This window comes from Delphinapterus leucas, chromosome 1 (assembly GCF_059928025.1).
Source record: "Delphinapterus leucas isolate spDelLeu-1000000601 "Yukka" chromosome 1, BTC_Dleu_Yukka2, whole genome shotgun sequence".
NCBI lineage: Eukaryota > Metazoa > Chordata > Mammalia > Artiodactyla > Monodontidae > Delphinapterus > Delphinapterus leucas.
This window is the reverse complement of record NC_143129.1, coordinates 71,896,895-71,913,037: the sequence shown is the minus strand read 5'-3', so window position 1 is coordinate 71,913,037 and position 16,143 is coordinate 71,896,895. Positions and strand designations below refer to the sequence as shown.

General features: G+C 39.3%; 1 protein-coding gene across 1 annotated transcript; it reads left to right on the top strand.

Annotated features, from left to right (window-relative positions):
• The first annotated feature begins 2,939 nt into the window (after positions 1 to 2,939).
• RGS4 (regulator of G protein signaling 4) lies at positions 2,940 to 6,974 on the top strand. The gene is made up of 4 exons (XM_022563284.2): positions 2,940 to 3,044; positions 3,354 to 3,415; positions 3,943 to 4,109; positions 4,517 to 6,974. Exons 1-4 carry the CDS (start codon positions 2,950 to 2,952, stop codon positions 4,754 to 4,756), a joined length of 564 nt encoding a protein of 187 aa, XP_022418992.2. The 5' UTR covers positions 2,940 to 2,949; the 3' UTR covers positions 4,757 to 6,974.
• The last annotated feature ends 9,169 nt before the right edge of the window (positions 6,975 to 16,143 follow it).

The following is a 16,143-nucleotide window of genomic DNA, read 5'->3' as shown; positions in this document are numbered from 1 at the left end:
GAGGAGGTAAGATTATTTTCAGCCACTAAACCAGATAGTGTTAAACTTTCAGATAGACTTTTTAAGTTATTTGCATATCCTACTTACTAACCTGGTTCTTTGGAATTAGAAACAATGTGGTGAGGAGAGCATCAGCCCCCTAGCTTTCCTTCAAGACTAGCTAGAAATTGTGACCTGGGAAGTGTTCACTCCAAATTTTGGCATCCCATATGTTGCTTTCTATGACCTTGGTCTTGAGGACTGTTCTGATCCTCTGACCAAGCTAGTTCTAATTAAGAAGTGATATGAGGTTTTTGGACTGTATACAGTGGTCTGTAATGTCTCTACCTATGTTACTGTTATTTGAATATCACTGAGGTACGTAGAATCATGGGTCTGGGCTTTCTTATTGTATACTAGATCTCGTTTTGGGGAGGATACCTCAGAATGAAGTTTGGCTACATCACCAGAAAGGCACTATGCTGTCTGTGTGATGCTGCAGTATCTTTCACTCTGTGTCCTTATAAGCAAATGCTACAATAAAATAAGAGTTTCAAAACTAGGTCTCCCTTATCTCTCTGCCCCTACCTCTAGTTCTCGAAATGCCATATGTGATTGGTGGTTGAGAAGTATTGATCATAGCAAATCAGCTAAGGGCTCTGTGGAAGATCTCATCTTAAAGACATTGTTTTGTCAAAGTACTGTCTCTTGATTAAAAAAAAAAAAACCTTAAAGATATGCAGCTACTCATATGTCTTTGCCGTTTTAAAAAAGATATAAATAAATGCTTTCATAGAATGCTCATATATTAGCTTAAAAACTACAAAACTAGTGCATATTACATTACTTAATCTTATAAAGTAAAAAGTCAATTTGTACATGTACCACCCCCCCCTTGTTCCTGTGCAAACCTTAAATTTGCAGGTGAAGTCACCTTAAATTTCAATTGAGAATTATCTCAGAAAGCACAGTCTTTTGTATAATCCTAAGGAGTTTACCTCCTGTCATTCAGGAGCATGAAAAAATAATCTGTTTTTTTTTTTTTCATTCTTTCATGGCTACTTTAAAATGAATCAGGAGGGTCTGGCAGACAGTACTTATGAAAACAGTGGCCCTGACCTCCACCATTAATTTCCTGAACTGAATAGAGCAAGTCAATCCAAGCTTCAGTTAACTCATCTAGAAAATTAATCATACAAAATACAGGAGTGTCAGGAGAAGGTTATGCTCTGGTAAATATTTTAGGAGACAGGTGAGTAATTGCTCTAGAGCTTTGCCTTCCAGGAGCTAAGAGGCTAACCTGGGGAGGTAAACTCTATATCAGCAGGGTCAACTGCTCTTCCCTTTCCTCACTGGTGAACTGTGAATCATCTTGTCCAGCACCGTCATTCTCACATGGGTGCCTGAGGCTCCAGAGGGAACGTGAAATGCTCAAGGTCACGTAGGTGGTGGGTGGCAGAGTGCAGATCAAATCCAGGTTTTTTACTTCAGAGGTCAGTGGAGTCATCTTGGTTTTTATTTCTATGGTTCTATTGTGTTATTAGGACAAGTGTAATGTACTTGCTAAGAGTACTTTCAAGTCTTCACGAAAAGATTCTGCGTTGGTCAATAACTGTCAGATCTCAGCTGGACCTGGCATATGGAAATATGAGATGATTTCTGTTTTGACCCAATCACAATATACTTACATTATCACCTTAGAATCACTGCAGGCTTCATGATTAGATCTTGCTATCATTAAGGAAGATTTTGTATCCCGTGACCACTTGGGGAAACAGAGGAGGGAGAACAGTCTTGTGAGGGAAAGAAGATACTGTTTTAGGGGCAGCACAATAATATAATGGATTTTAAACTTTCTGGAGAAATGCACATAGATAAGGCATTATTATATCAGTAGCCATCCTAAAATGTCCTTTTATCCTTGTGGCTTCACTTTCCTCCCTCTAAACAGGAACAACTCGTCATTCATTTAGTCTTTCATTTCCTTCAAAACAACATTTCTCCTTTAAAACTGTATCTCAGCTTTTATAAGAAAAGAGATCCAAGCAAAAGAATAAATAACGAAAAGTGAGGAGGTTGAGCTCAAAGCTTATTAAAAGGTCCTCCTTTTTGAATGAGTCACATGCCCTGCCGTACCCTAGCGACCTATTAAACAGTGACCATAAGCTGGAAGCTCTGCTCCAATTAAACAATCAGGAGCTTCAGTGATGACTCTTGCTTGCTTCTCCTTATTATTGTTTTTAAGCCTCAAATGTGCTTTATAGTGTAAATATCCTTATAGTGTAGATGTTAAAAAGGAAAGTAGTAGCAATAGCAGGAAAGCTTGTTTTCCTTAGAAGCAAACCTGCAGGAGCTCAGGTTTCAGCCTGAACATTTGTGTTTACCCCCTCATTTTCCACTCCTCTCTGCTGGAGCTGCACACCTCCATAATGTGACTTGCTCACCACATCCAGGCTGGAATTGAACAAACCCTTACTTCCTCAGGTTCTTCTCCATTGCTCTGCTAGCAGTGAGGCAGATGGAAGTAGCAACTACCCTCCAGAAGGTGGCGCACAACAAGCAAGTGCTATATTTCACCGTTCACTGCTTGCTCTCCAGTATCTAAAACTTACTCAGAGAATAGTCAAGTTTTGAATGTGTTTCTGCTGAAGATACCTAAGTGTTCCTTTGGTCAAAATGACAGGTTTACAGAAGAGGCTCCGCAGGTAGACTGAAGGGTCAGAATTCCAGTTACTGATGAAGGAGGCTGTGCTCCAGGTTTTGCAGTAAGTCATAGGCAGAAGCAGAAGCAGAATCTCATTTTCCTGAGAGTTCTTGCCAGCTTCAACTCCTATATCCTAAATAAATTACCCCTGCCCCTTTACTAGTGATGAGCCCTTTGAACTGTACCATTAGGGTATCTTCTAAAGAGAGCTGTGTATCATTATTCTTTTTTTTTTTTTTTCCCCTCGTCTGTGCAGTGCAAAAGATATGAAACATCGGCTCGGTTTCTTGCTGCAGAAGTCTGATTCCTGTGAACATAATTCTTCCCACAGCAAGAGGGACAAAGTGGTGATTTGTCAGAGGTAAGAGAAAAGGCCTTGGCAAAGAGCCACTGCGTATTAACTATCTGATGACAGAGATGTTCTGTAAGGAGAAGAGGAAGTTATGTCCCTAGTTAACCTAGATTTGGATCATGATGGCCTCCATTTCCATGGAGATCACGTTTGCATTTGAAATTTCCATACATCTAGTGGAAAGACGGCCCTGTGCAATGACAGGTCTCAGCGTAATGATGGAAAATAAAATCTCTGGGTTTTATTCAGGATCTTAAATGTTTTGCCCCCATTTTGTATCCTAGCATTCAGGTTATTCTTTCTCTGTAATGTCTCTAGGGTGAGCCAAGAGGAAGTCAAAAAGTGGGCTGAATCACTGGAAAACCTGATTAGTCATGAATGTAAGTATGACAGCTTCTCCCCCAACCTCCACTCCCTGGGATGAAGATAAAGCACACTGGATAGACAAGTTATCTCATATTATGCCTGATCTCGTAGGAATTACAGAAAGCCTTGGATTTCTTCTGCATTTCAGACTCAAGAAAATCAGCCTGCTTAAAATTTTACCATATCCTAGAGCTTTGTGATATACAGTAGAAAGCTCATACACAATCCATGTGGAAAACCACCATCTCTTTCATCACATAGAAAATGGGTAGAGGAAAACCCCCAAATATTGAGATTTCTTGCAGAATCGACCTCAGTTTCTCTTCCCCAAACTCACTTTGGCAACTGAGGGCAGCATAGGCATTTCAGAAACATAATGCTTTCTCGAGAGAGACTTCAAACATCTGACCTCCAGTGACCTCCCAAAAGGAGGAAATAGGGCACTGTTTGTTCCCTCACGCACCCCAGCTTTATCTGCAATACAGCGCCCACGAGGGCAGTCACTGTGATGACCACAGTGCTTCTTTCTCCTCTGTCACAGGTGGACTGGCCGCTTTCAAAGCTTTCTTGAAGTCTGAATACAGTGAGGAGAACATTGACTTCTGGATCAGCTGTGAAGAGTACAAGAAAATCAAATCACCCTCTAAACTAAGTCCCAAGGCCAAAAAGATCTATAATGAATTCATCTCAGTCCAGGCAACCAAAGAGGTAGGTCTGCGTGGCAAAGAACTGTCTGCATCCTAGTGAAATTTCCTAGACATTCAATGGCATGGATCCTTAGACGATGTGAGTTAAAGGTACAACAGTGAAGCAGGTTATTACAGTCTTGACAACCCCAAATAAATAAGTTAAGTAAAAAGCTCTTTCATCCAGATGATCTCCCGTCATGAATTTCTTTGGAGGAATATCCCAAGTTTGTGAGAAATCATTGAAGTTATTGCCCTACCCGCCCTGAAGCAGTTGAACATTTTATGTTCTCTCACATGTGCCAGGGTCGAGCTGAATGTCCTTTTTTTTCACTTCTGGGGTATAGAGAGTGCACACAGTACAAAGCATGCAGCCTCCCATCCTTATGGGGTAGAATGTCTAATGAAGCCTTGGACTCTGCCCCTTAGGTAAACCTGGACTCTTGCACCAGGGAGGAGACAAGTCGTAACATGCTGGAGCCTACGATAACCTGCTTTGATGAGGCTCAGAAGAAGATTTTCAACCTGATGGAAAAGGATTCATACCGCCGCTTCCTCAAGTCCCGATTCTATCTTGATTTGGCCAACCTTTCCAGCTGTGGGTCAGAGAAGCAGAAAGGAGCCAAAAGTTCTACAGACTGTCCTTCCCTGGTGCCCCAGTGTGCCTAATTCTTGCTCAGTGGCGGAGGCTGAAATGCCAAGACTCTATGCCTGGAAAACCTGAGGCCAAATATTGATCTGTATTAAGCATCAGTGCTTTCTTCACATCGTAGCCTAGTGTTCATGCTGCTGGCTATGTGTGAGTCACTCCCATACAAAAACTAGATTTTGTTTTGGTGTTCTGGTGTTCATCAGGGCAGGACCTCATTCCAGTCCAATTTTCCCAAATTTCTTTTAGGGTGCCATGTGAGCAAGTATCCAAATAATGGCCTTGTGGGTCTGGATTTTCTCTCCTGCCAACAGTGTGACCTCAGGTTGGTGGGTTGGTGGTTGGGACACTTCATGTGACATCCACAGGCACATGTGTTCTGTTAACCAGCACTTTCTCCAAACTCGAGATGTTTAGATGAGGTTGATCTACTTTATGTACATGTGTGTGTGCATGTGTGTGTGTGTATATATATATACCCATGTACATATGTACATACACACATTCTGTATAGATGTATGTATATATACATACATATATATTTCTGCAAGAATGGCAGGAAAGACCCTAGGTGCTCATAACTAGAGTGTGTGTACATACATACATGCGTGTTCTGATCCCCAGTCTTTCACTCTGCAACTGAACAGGGCAAACTAAACCAGCTGCTCTGCAGGCTAAGAAAGGAATGCTAACCTGTGGAAAGTTGATTCTGTAAAACTCCATGAGTTTTGCTAGAGAAACATCCCAGGGATTTCATGCTTAGTTTGACCACCGACAGCCTCCAAGTTGGACAGTATTCTACGGCGCAAACATAAAGGATCTTATGCCTGCCTGACACAGGGCTGTCTTTAGCTGGTTATCACTAATGGCACTTTTGAGTCCCCAAGCTGCTGGCCTCCCCTTCCTTGCTTGGGTGCTTGCTGCATAATAGTGGGAGCCAGATTGGTATGGAGTTGGAGATGAGGTGCTTGAACAGAATGAAGAAACTTAGGTAGGGCCTCGCCAGCTCTACCTACTATAAGATGCTGGCTGAGTAAGGGCACAGGATTTAAAGATTAATATTCTTATCCCCTACTCTTTTTTCCTCTCTTGATTAAGGTGCTCTTCTCATTTTGCTTTTCCCTGAGAACTTTAGCCATCAGATGAGGCTCCTTAGTTCACTGTGGTCGTTTGTTTCCCCATAATGGCTCTAGGCTATTTGCCTATTCCTTATAAACCAGCATCAGGGGAGAGATTCTATTTTATAAGGGGGGAACATGTTTTCACAAACTGAAAAGCCCTCATAAGTTTCTCTTTTGAAGGTAGAATCTGGTTCATTCCATCCCAAACATCAGGACTCACAGACTGAAGGCATTTCTTTCTAGGCTCTGAGATGAAATGAGAGAGAAAAGAAAATAAAAAAGGAAAAACGGATACCAATTTTTAGAACTACTGTTTAGAACTTTTCTCAAGGCACATGAAATACTTGAAAATGTCTCCTTTATGTTATTTATGATGTTTTGTACAATGTTTTTATTACTGTATCGTTTTATAAATGGAGGTGCAGGATATCACCTGAATTATTAATGAATGGCCAGGAAGTAATTTTCTTCTCATTCTTTTAAAACTACTGCCTTTGGAGTGCACACACATGCATACCTGAACACTGAAAGGATTTTTCCAGTATAAGTTACATGCATGGGCACCTTTGTGGCTTTTAAGCCATTAGATGTAATAGGCTGCAAAATGAAGACACCGGAGTGTGTGTATACGAATCTCAATGTATTAAAGGTATAGGTTTCCTCAGTTGTACACTTTTTGTCTCTCTGGCAGTCTTGCTTTCAGTGTCCCCAGAGTTCCTCATCAGTGCCCCTTTCTGTTATATGCAGTTCCACACTTTGTCTCTAGTTAACTCCAGGATCCAAACGTGGTAACTCTATTGGTCTTGCCCTATTAGAACTGTTATGACTTTCAGATTGTATCTGTACTCACAGACTGCTGTCTCACCAATAGGTCTGGAAAGTCATTCTGAATGAGAAGTAAATTATTTTATGTAATACTTTTCTCAAGTGTGTTTTTCCATTGTATTTCCCCCTTATTTCGTCACTATTTGGCATGCTGAGCTTACCTGCTTGTGGTCCATGGACAGAATACTCCTTCCATGTGCATGCCTGTTTTGATCATCATGTACTTTAAAGGCCTCAGAGCAGATGCTTCCAGTGAAACACACGCATCTTAATAATAAGGGTCAATAAATGCTTCATAAAAAACCATCTGCTTGTAAACACATTAATCATCCACAGAGGCATGTTATGAGAACTAGCAGGGTGTGGAGTGATTATAGAAAATGACTCAGACCCAGTTTTTATCTCTCCCATGCCAGCTCTGGGAAAGAAATCAGAAAAAGAATATTGTATATTCTTTGGTTCCTGCCACTGCTCTGCCTGCCTTTAGTCACAGAACCAAGGCAGTCTTCGAAGACTTTGCTGAACAGATTTGGTGGGTTACTGGCAGGTCCTTAGTAAGTTTTCAAGGGATAGGGTTCACCTTCCAGAGCAGCGCTTCCTCTACTTCCAATTACCTGCCTGACTGAGAGGAGATGGGAACAGTAGGAGACTGAGGAGGAGGAAGGGAGATACAGATGGCTGAGAGACGGATCCCTGCCAAAGCTTCTCAGAATCCTTTTTCCTTTTACAAATTCTTTTCCCTAGAAAAGATGTCATAGAACATTCACATTCACAGTCACGGGTACTATGTCTATTATGTCATGAGACGCCCACTTCTGTCGTGTTTACAGGGTGTTAGGAACAGAGTGTCTTAAACTATTTTGAGGAACAGATCCTCTTAAGGATCTGATGAAAGCTGTGGACCGTTTCCTGAGAAAAATACACAAAGAAATCCAAATTCTTCACAAATATTTAAAAGAAACTCTTACAACTCCACCTCAAGATGCACAAAACTGTCATCTCTCTCACACACTATAGGTGTGTCAGACTCTCACAGAGAGTGTGCTGTTGCAGTTCATACAACTCAACATCCAAAAAAGAGACAACCCAGTTAAATAATGGGCAGAGGATCTGAACAGACATTTTTCCAAAGAAGACATACAGATGGCCAACAGACCCATGAAAAGATGCTCAACATCACTCATGATCATGGAGATGCAAATCAAAACCATGAGATATCACCTCTCACCTGTCAAAATGGCTATTAACAAAAAGATAACAAATAACAAATGTTAGTGAGGATGTGGAGAAAAGGGAACCCTCGTGCACTGTTGGTGGGAATGCAAATTGGTGTAGCCAGAATGGAAAACAGTATGGAGGTTCCTCAAAGAATTAAAAATAGAATTACCATACAATCCAGCAATTCCACTTCCGGGTATTTTTCTAAAGAAAAAAGCCCCATTAATTCAAAAATATGTATGAACCCCTATGTTCATTGTAGCATTATTAACAATAGACAAATATGGAAGCAACCTAAGTGCCCATTAATAAATGGATGGATAAAGGAGATGTGGTATATAAACATAAAATGGAATGTTACTCAGCCATAAAAAAGAATGAAATCTTGGCATTTACAACAACATGGATGGACCTAGAGGGTGCTACGTTAAGTGAAATACGTCAGACAGAAAAATACAATTTCACTTATATGTAGAATCTAAAAAACAAAACAAATGAACAAACATAACAAAACAGAAACAGAGCCATAGTTGCAGAGAACAAACCGGTGGTTGTCAGAGGAGAGGGTTGTGGGGAAATGAGTGAAATAGGTGAGGGAAATTAAGAGGTACTAACTTCTAGTTACAAAATAAATGAGTAATGAGTCAGTCATGGGGATGAAACGTACAGTGTGGGGAATATAGTCTAGAATAATGTAACATTTTTGTATGGTGACAAAGGTGGTCAAAAGGTACAAACTTTCCTTTATAAGATAAATAAGTACCAGAGACATAATGTACAACATGATTAATATAAGGAACACTGCTGTATGTTACATATGAAAGTTGGTGAGAGTAAATCCTGAGTTCTCATCACAAGAAAATTTTTTTTTATTTGGTATCTATATAAGATGATGGATATTCACTAAACTTATTGTGGTAATCATTTCATGATGTATGTAAGTTAATCCTTATGCTGTACACCTTAAACTTTAAAAAGTGCTGTATGTCATTTATATCTCAATAAAACTGGAAGAAAAAAATACATGATCATATATGTATGTAAGTATCGGTAATTTCCATTGTTCACTTAAAAAATATCATGAACATTTTCCCAAGGGTATAGCTATCTACCAATTATTTTTAATATAGATTCATTACATTCCATAGTTTAAATGTACCATATTTGATTCAAGAAGTTTTTACTGACTTGTAATTGATAAAAATACATTTTTAACAATTAACTTACATTAACAATATATGTTATCAATAGTAGACATCCTTGTACTCTATCCTTATGTATTGGTGTTTTCTGGGATGGATTCCCAGAAGAAGGATAGGATCACTGAGATAACGAGTAAGTACATTTTAGGTGCTAAAAATTCACATTCTTATGAACAGTATAAAAGAATGTCAATTACCCCATATCCTTACTAGCTTTAGATAGGTCCTTTCAGGTTTACCAATGTGATGGGGTAAAGATGACATCTTAATGTTTTCACTTGTGTTATCCTGACCAGCCATGAAGTTGAGCATATTTATAAATTTTCACTGGCCATATCTCCATTTTGCCTACTGTTCATATCCTTTCCAAATTGTTTGGGTTTTCTTTTTATTAATATGCTAAAGCACTTTACATGAAATTTATATTAGTTTTCTGTCTACCATATTTTTGAAAATATTTTTTTGCTTCTGTTTACGGTGTATTTTGTACATGAGAATACTTTTTATAAAACAATCTGTCAATCTTTGTTTTATGGATAAAAGTTGCTTACCAAGATTACAAAGACCAATTCATCAGGGTATTTTACTAATATTCTTCTATGTTTTATCCTAATATTTTTAAATTAGATTGTTTTTAGTTTTATGTATGTTAATATATTTGGAATTTGAAAAAAATTTATTGAAGTATAGTTGATTTACAATGTTGAGTTAGTTTCATGTGTAAAGCAAAGTGAATCAGTTGTACATACACTATATCCACTCTTTTTTAGATTTATATTTCCCATATAGGCCATTAAAGAGGCCTTTAAACTACGTGATGACCAACTAAATTGTACATCATCAAAACCTATTGTTGTAATATGTATTGCTTTGCTTCTCTGATGTCTAGATGTTACATAAAAGTATGGCATGAGAAAAGAAAATACTGGGTTTTGTCCTTTTTGTAATATAGAAAAGAGGAAAATTTGAGTGAGATGACTAAGGAAGTGTTCACCTAGAAAAAGAGTCCAGTGTTTTAGAGTTTGTATGCAAAATTATAATAAGAGAGCTGGGGCCAGGGACTTCTTAGTCACATCAGTGGAGGTAAACAATGCCTGGAGAAAGAACTGGGTTTCCAAAAGAAACCTAAAATTTAATAGTAGCATCTTACATTATGGCATGCTTATTAATTGCCAAGTCTATGCTGAGTGTTTCACATGATCTCATTTAACCCTTAGAACAAAACTCTGAAGTAGATGTGCTTAGTATCTTTCCATTGTGGATGGGGAAAATGTGATATAGGAAGTTCCAGAAATTTACACATGATCATATACCAAAGAAGTGGTAGACTTCACACTGTTTGCAGATGACATGATACTATACATAGAGAATCCTAAAGATGCCCCCAGAAAACTACTAGAGCTAATCAATGAATTTGGTAAAGTTGCAGGACACAAAATTAATGCAGAGAAATCTCTTGCATTCCTATAAACTAATGATGAAAAATCTGAGAGAGAAATTAAGGAAACACTGCCATTTACCATTGTAACAAAAAGAATAAAACACCTAGGAATAAACCTGCCTAGGGAGACAAAAGACCTGTATGCAGAAAACCATAAGACACTGATGAAAGAAATTAAAGATGATACCAACAGATGGAGAGATATACCATGTTCTTGGCTTGGAAGAATCAATATTGTGAAAATGACTATACTACCCAAAGCAATCTACAGATTCAATGAAATCCCTATCAAGTTACCAATGGCATTTTTAACAGAACTAGAACAAAAAATCTTAAAATTCGTATGGAGACACAAAAGACCCTGAATAGCCGAAGGAGTCTTGAGGGAAAAAAATGGAACTGGAGGAATCAGACTCCCTGACTTCAGACTACACTACAAAGCTACAGTAATCAAGACAATATGGTACTGGCACAAAAACAGAAATATAGATCAATGGAACAGGATAGAAAGCCCAGACATAAACCCACACACCTATGGTCAATGACATGATGCACCTTAATCTATGACAAAGGAGGCAAGGATATACAATGGAGAAAAGACAGTTTCTTCAATAAGTGGTGCTGGGAAAACTGGACAGCTACATGTAAAAGAACGAAATTAGAACATTCCCTAACACCATGCACAAAAACAAACTCAAAATGGATTAGAGACCTAAATGTAAGACCAGACACTATAAAACTCTTAGAGGAAAACATAGGAAGAACACTCTTTGACATAAATCACAACATGATCTTTTTTGATCCACCTCCTAGAGTAATGGAAATAAAAACAAAAATAAACAAATGGGACCTAATGAAACTTCAAAGCTTTTGCACAGCAAAGGAAACCGTAAACATGACGAAAAGACAACCCTCAGAATGGGAGAAAATATTTGCAAATGAATCAACAGACAAAGGATTAATTTCCAAAATATATAAACAGCTCATGCAGCTCAATATTAAAATAACAAACAAGCCAATCCAAAAATGGGCAGAAGACCTAAATAGACATTTCTCCAAAGAAGACATACAGATGGCCAAGAAGCACATGAAAAGCTGCTCAACATCACTAATTATTAGAGAAATGCAAATCAAAACTACAATGAGGTATCACCTCACACCAGTTAGGATAGGCATCATCAGAAAATCTACAAACAACAAATGCTGGAGAGGGTGTGGAGAAAAGGGAACCCTCTTGCACTGTTGGTGGGAATGTAAATTGATACAGCCACTATGGAGAACAGTATGGAGGTTCCTTAAAAAACTAAAAATAGAATTACCATATGACCCAGCAATCCCACTACTGGGCATATACCCAGAGGAAACCATAATTCAAAAAGACACATGCACCCCAATGGTCATTGCAGCACTATTTACAATAGGCAGGTCATGGAAGCAACCTAAATGCCCATCGACAGATGAATGGATAAAGAAGATTTGGTACATATATACAATGGAATATTACTCAGCCATATAAAGGAATGAAATTGGGTCATTTGTAGAGGCATGGATGAATCTAGAGACTGTCATACAGAATAAAGTAAGTCAGAAAAACAAATTTTATATTAATGCATATATGTGGAACCTAGAAAAATGGTACAGACGAACTGGTTTGCAGGACAGAAATTGAGACACAGAAGTAGAGAACAAATGTATGGACACCAAGCAGGGAAAGTGGCAGGTGGGGTGGTGGTGGGATGAATTGGGAAATTGGGATTGACATATATACACTAATATTTATAAGATGGGTAACTAATAAGAACCTGCTGTATATAAAAATAAATAAAATTAAATTTTAAAAAAAGTGGTAGGCTTCAGTCAAACCCAGAAATCTGTTTGAAATCCACACGTTTAATTAGTCTAGTCAAGAAGAAAGAGAAAAGAGGGAAGATAAGGAAGGAGGAATCAAAGCAAGCAAGGGAAGAACGACCGGAAGAAATATAAATGGAGAGAAGAGGTAAAAAGATTAAGAGTGGAGAAAGGAAAGGAAGGAGAGAAGGGAAAGATGGGAAAGAAATGTGAAAGAAATGAATATGAAAGATATAGTAGAAGAAAAGGAAATAAAGATACACATTGTGGGACTTCCCTGGTGGTGCAGTGGTTGAGAGTCCGTCTGCCGATGCAGGGGACACGGGTTCGTGCCCCAGTCCGGGAGGATCCCACGTGCCGCGGAGCGGCTGGGCCCGTGAGCCATGGCCTCTGAGCCTGTGCGTCCGGAGCCTGTGCTCTGCAGCGGGAGAGGCCACAACAGTGAGAGGCCCGCGTACCGAAAAAAAAAAAAAAAAAAAGATACACATTGTGAAGGACAAAATCTCAGACACTCACCAGTCCTCATATTTGGTTTTCTACCCTTGCCCTACAGCATTGTGCTGCTACTGGGTTGTCTCATACCCTGCCTAAGCTGGGGCAGGTGGAATATCTCTCTGGGATGAGTAAAAAGTGAGTTTGGGAAGCAAGCGATAAATACTAGCCGAGGTTTCTCATTAAGAATCTTTTCTCCATTTCCTTTTATTTCTTTCTCTAAATTTGCCAGATCCTGAACCATTCTCCAGAGCAAGTCTTTGTTTGTTTTTTAAATACCTGAAGGAAGAAGAACAGAGGATACAGGAACAGCTCGACTCTCCTTTGGTTTCAGCTCACCTCTGCTTTGGGGTGACATTGCACAGGAAATCCCAATCATTCAGCCCCTGTTGGAGTCACACAGAGCCAGGACCCCAGATAGAAGCAGGCATTTGAGGTGAGGTCCTGGTCACATTGCTCCTGCACCCCACCCCCACCCCCCAAAAGATCTTGTTGTGAGGGAAGCCAGTAATGACCACAGAATCTGGGTTAAAGGGAACCAACCCTCACATGAGTCTGATCAAGGCAACAGCCTGTGCAAATCAGCAGAGTTAGACTGTGGGAATTAGTGAGCTGTGAACTCTTGAGAGTGACCTTCCAGGGTCGACTTTAGGGGCATTGCTTCTAAAGAAAGTAAAATAAGAGTCTTGTTGATTTATAAAGTACTAGTTGTAAAATTCCCAGAATATTCCACCAATCCATCTGGCCTTTCTGTAGCTGTCTTCTCCTAGGACAGTATAACCCTGAGATATCTTTTCAGTAGCAACAACAAATCCTGCTCATTTTTTTCTCTCACCACCGTGCCTGTAAGCTCTACCTTCCTCCTCCTCTTCTCATTTCTTCTCTGTAGGACATGTTATTTTTGCTATCCTTGCCTTGTTGCTAGTAATTACATACCTCTGAGGTGTTAGAAAGGCCACCTGTGAGAGCAGTTTGCAAATTCCAGATCAATTTCTCTTCCAATTCCTCTATTGGAGATGGCCTTACCTTACATGGAGTCCCTTAAACTAGAAACTGCAGAATCATCCCTCTGCAATTCTTTCTCACTCACTCCAAACACCCAATAGTTACCCAGCTCTGCAGAATTCCTCTGGGTGAGGTCTCTCAAAGCCCATTCCTCCATCTCCATTGGCATGGCCATAGCAGGCCCTCGTCACTTGTGGCCTGGTTTATTGCCTTGGCCCTACTCTTAGTCCCTCTACCTCTAGTCTGATACCCTCTACTTCGCTCTAAATGACTGCCAGTCTGCTTTAAAATGCATATTTGCTCTCTCACCCTCCTGCTTAAAATTTGCAAAGCTCCCAACTCTAGGCTAGTACGCAAGATTCTTTATAGTTTTGAATTCTTTCTATCTTTCTGGCCTCAACACTTACAGCTCCTCCTTTGATCCAGCTATAACGATTCATAGTTCCTAATGTGGCATGTTGCTAACTGCCTCTGTTATCATTCAAGTCAGTCTTCCATCCCTGTCCTTTATCTAGCTAAACTCCAACTCTTTATTTTTAAACTTAGATCAAGACCTATCCACATTGAGAAGTCTTCTCTTAATTTCTGGAATGATTCAAATGTTCCCTTCATATTCTTTCATGTTTTTATTATTACTAGCACATTGTCCTGTAACCATTGATTTATAAGTGTGTCTTCCAAACTATACTGCCTGTTCCTCGAGGTTGCCAACCATGTCTTGTTTGCTTTTATAACTCCTGCACCAGTAAGGAGCCTAATACATAGAAGGTGACTATTTGTTGACTGAGTGATTGACTTCTGTTTTACATACTCCTGGATCCATCCAGCTCTTCCTACTTCTTGAGTGCTTACTGTGTACTGAGTACTTACATGACCTAATACTCTCAGAGACTACTGTACTCTTGCCATTTTCCTCTTGGAGAATGCAAGGATATTTCTCCCAGGCTTGTGCTGGGGGCTGGGGGTGAAATAACCAGAGTAAGGAAGAGTTGGTTGGAGCCACTTTACAGAGAAAAGAAGATTTAAAAAAAGAAGTTACAAGAGTGCAAGCAGTGTGTTCCTATGCCTATTTTGTACATACAATTAAAGCTTACATATACTTTATGTAATTTTATATATAATTAATATCAGTGTGCTCCTTTATACGCACAACTTTCTTGTTTATATCCATGGCATAAAATAGCTAACATTTATTGTTCACTTTTCTGCTAATACCTATGTGTATTAATTTATTTAATGCATGTAACAGTCCTATCATGAAGAGGCACTAAAATTTATCACCTTCCTTTTATAGATGGTAAGTGAAGTCGCAGAAAGGCAGATACCTCGCCCAAGATCGTGCAGCTCAGAAGAAGAGGAGCCAGGAGTTGGCCTCAGGGCCTGGGGTCCAGAACCCATGCTCTCTGCTACACTGTCTCTCACATAATCCTGGAGTTCTGTCTACTTGGTGATCACTCAAAAAAACTAGCTTAATTGACCACTCTGCTCTCAAAAATTGTTTCTTTGAAAGTTTCTTCTGCTAATCTTGTATCACACTCATTTCTTGGTATGCCCCTGTTTCTGTTTGTCTCCCCTGTTTCTTGTAAAGAAATTTTAACAGCTTGCTTCTGACTGTGTCTTCTAACACTCTACCCAATGTTTCCTTCAAATCCTTCTCCCATGACCTATACAAGATATTCCTGTCCTTGGAGTGATAGTCAAGACTGCTAAAACCAAACTAAATCTAGACCAGTGCTGTCCTGGCATGCCCAACATAACCAGCTCACTCAGCTGCCTCCTTAATTTCTACATCCCGTTGACATTTGGACTCAGTCTGTGAAATAATTATAGACTGAATAATTATAGACATCGCCCCCTGCCGGTGGGGCAGCCTCCACACCTGCCTCTGATTCTATTCCCTGATTGATGGCTCTTCAGCACACTGATAATTGAGAAATAAGTTGAGCATTCTGTGACCTCAGCACTAAAAATAAATGCTCAAAATAGGCTCTCAGCATTATTAATTTCTTAGGATGAAAACTTACAGAAAATTTGAGTCAGATGAATAACCTTAAGTATAAACAGAAAGACCAATGCAAAGCAAATGGAATAATTAAAGCAAATGGGGAAATAAATGTAAATGTTTAAGTCCATATTTTAAAAGTAATAATAATTTTCACTTACTCAGGGCTGATGAATGGATAAAGAAGATGTGGTATACACATACAATGGAATATTACTCAGCCATAAAAAAGAATGAAATAATGTCATTTTCA

Coding starts and splice junctions, on each gene's coding strand:
- RGS4 (XM_022563284.2), top strand. CDS start 2,950: ATGAAACATCGGCTCGGTTTCTTGCTGCAGAAGTCTGATTCCTGTGAA. Junction 3,416..3,942: donor AAACCTGATTAGTCATGAAT/GTAAGTATGACA, acceptor CCTCTGTCACAG/GTGGACTGGCCGCTTTCAAA. Junction 4,110..4,516: donor CAGTCCAGGCAACCAAAGAG/GTAGGTCTGCGT, acceptor TCTGCCCCTTAG/GTAAACCTGGACTCTTGCAC.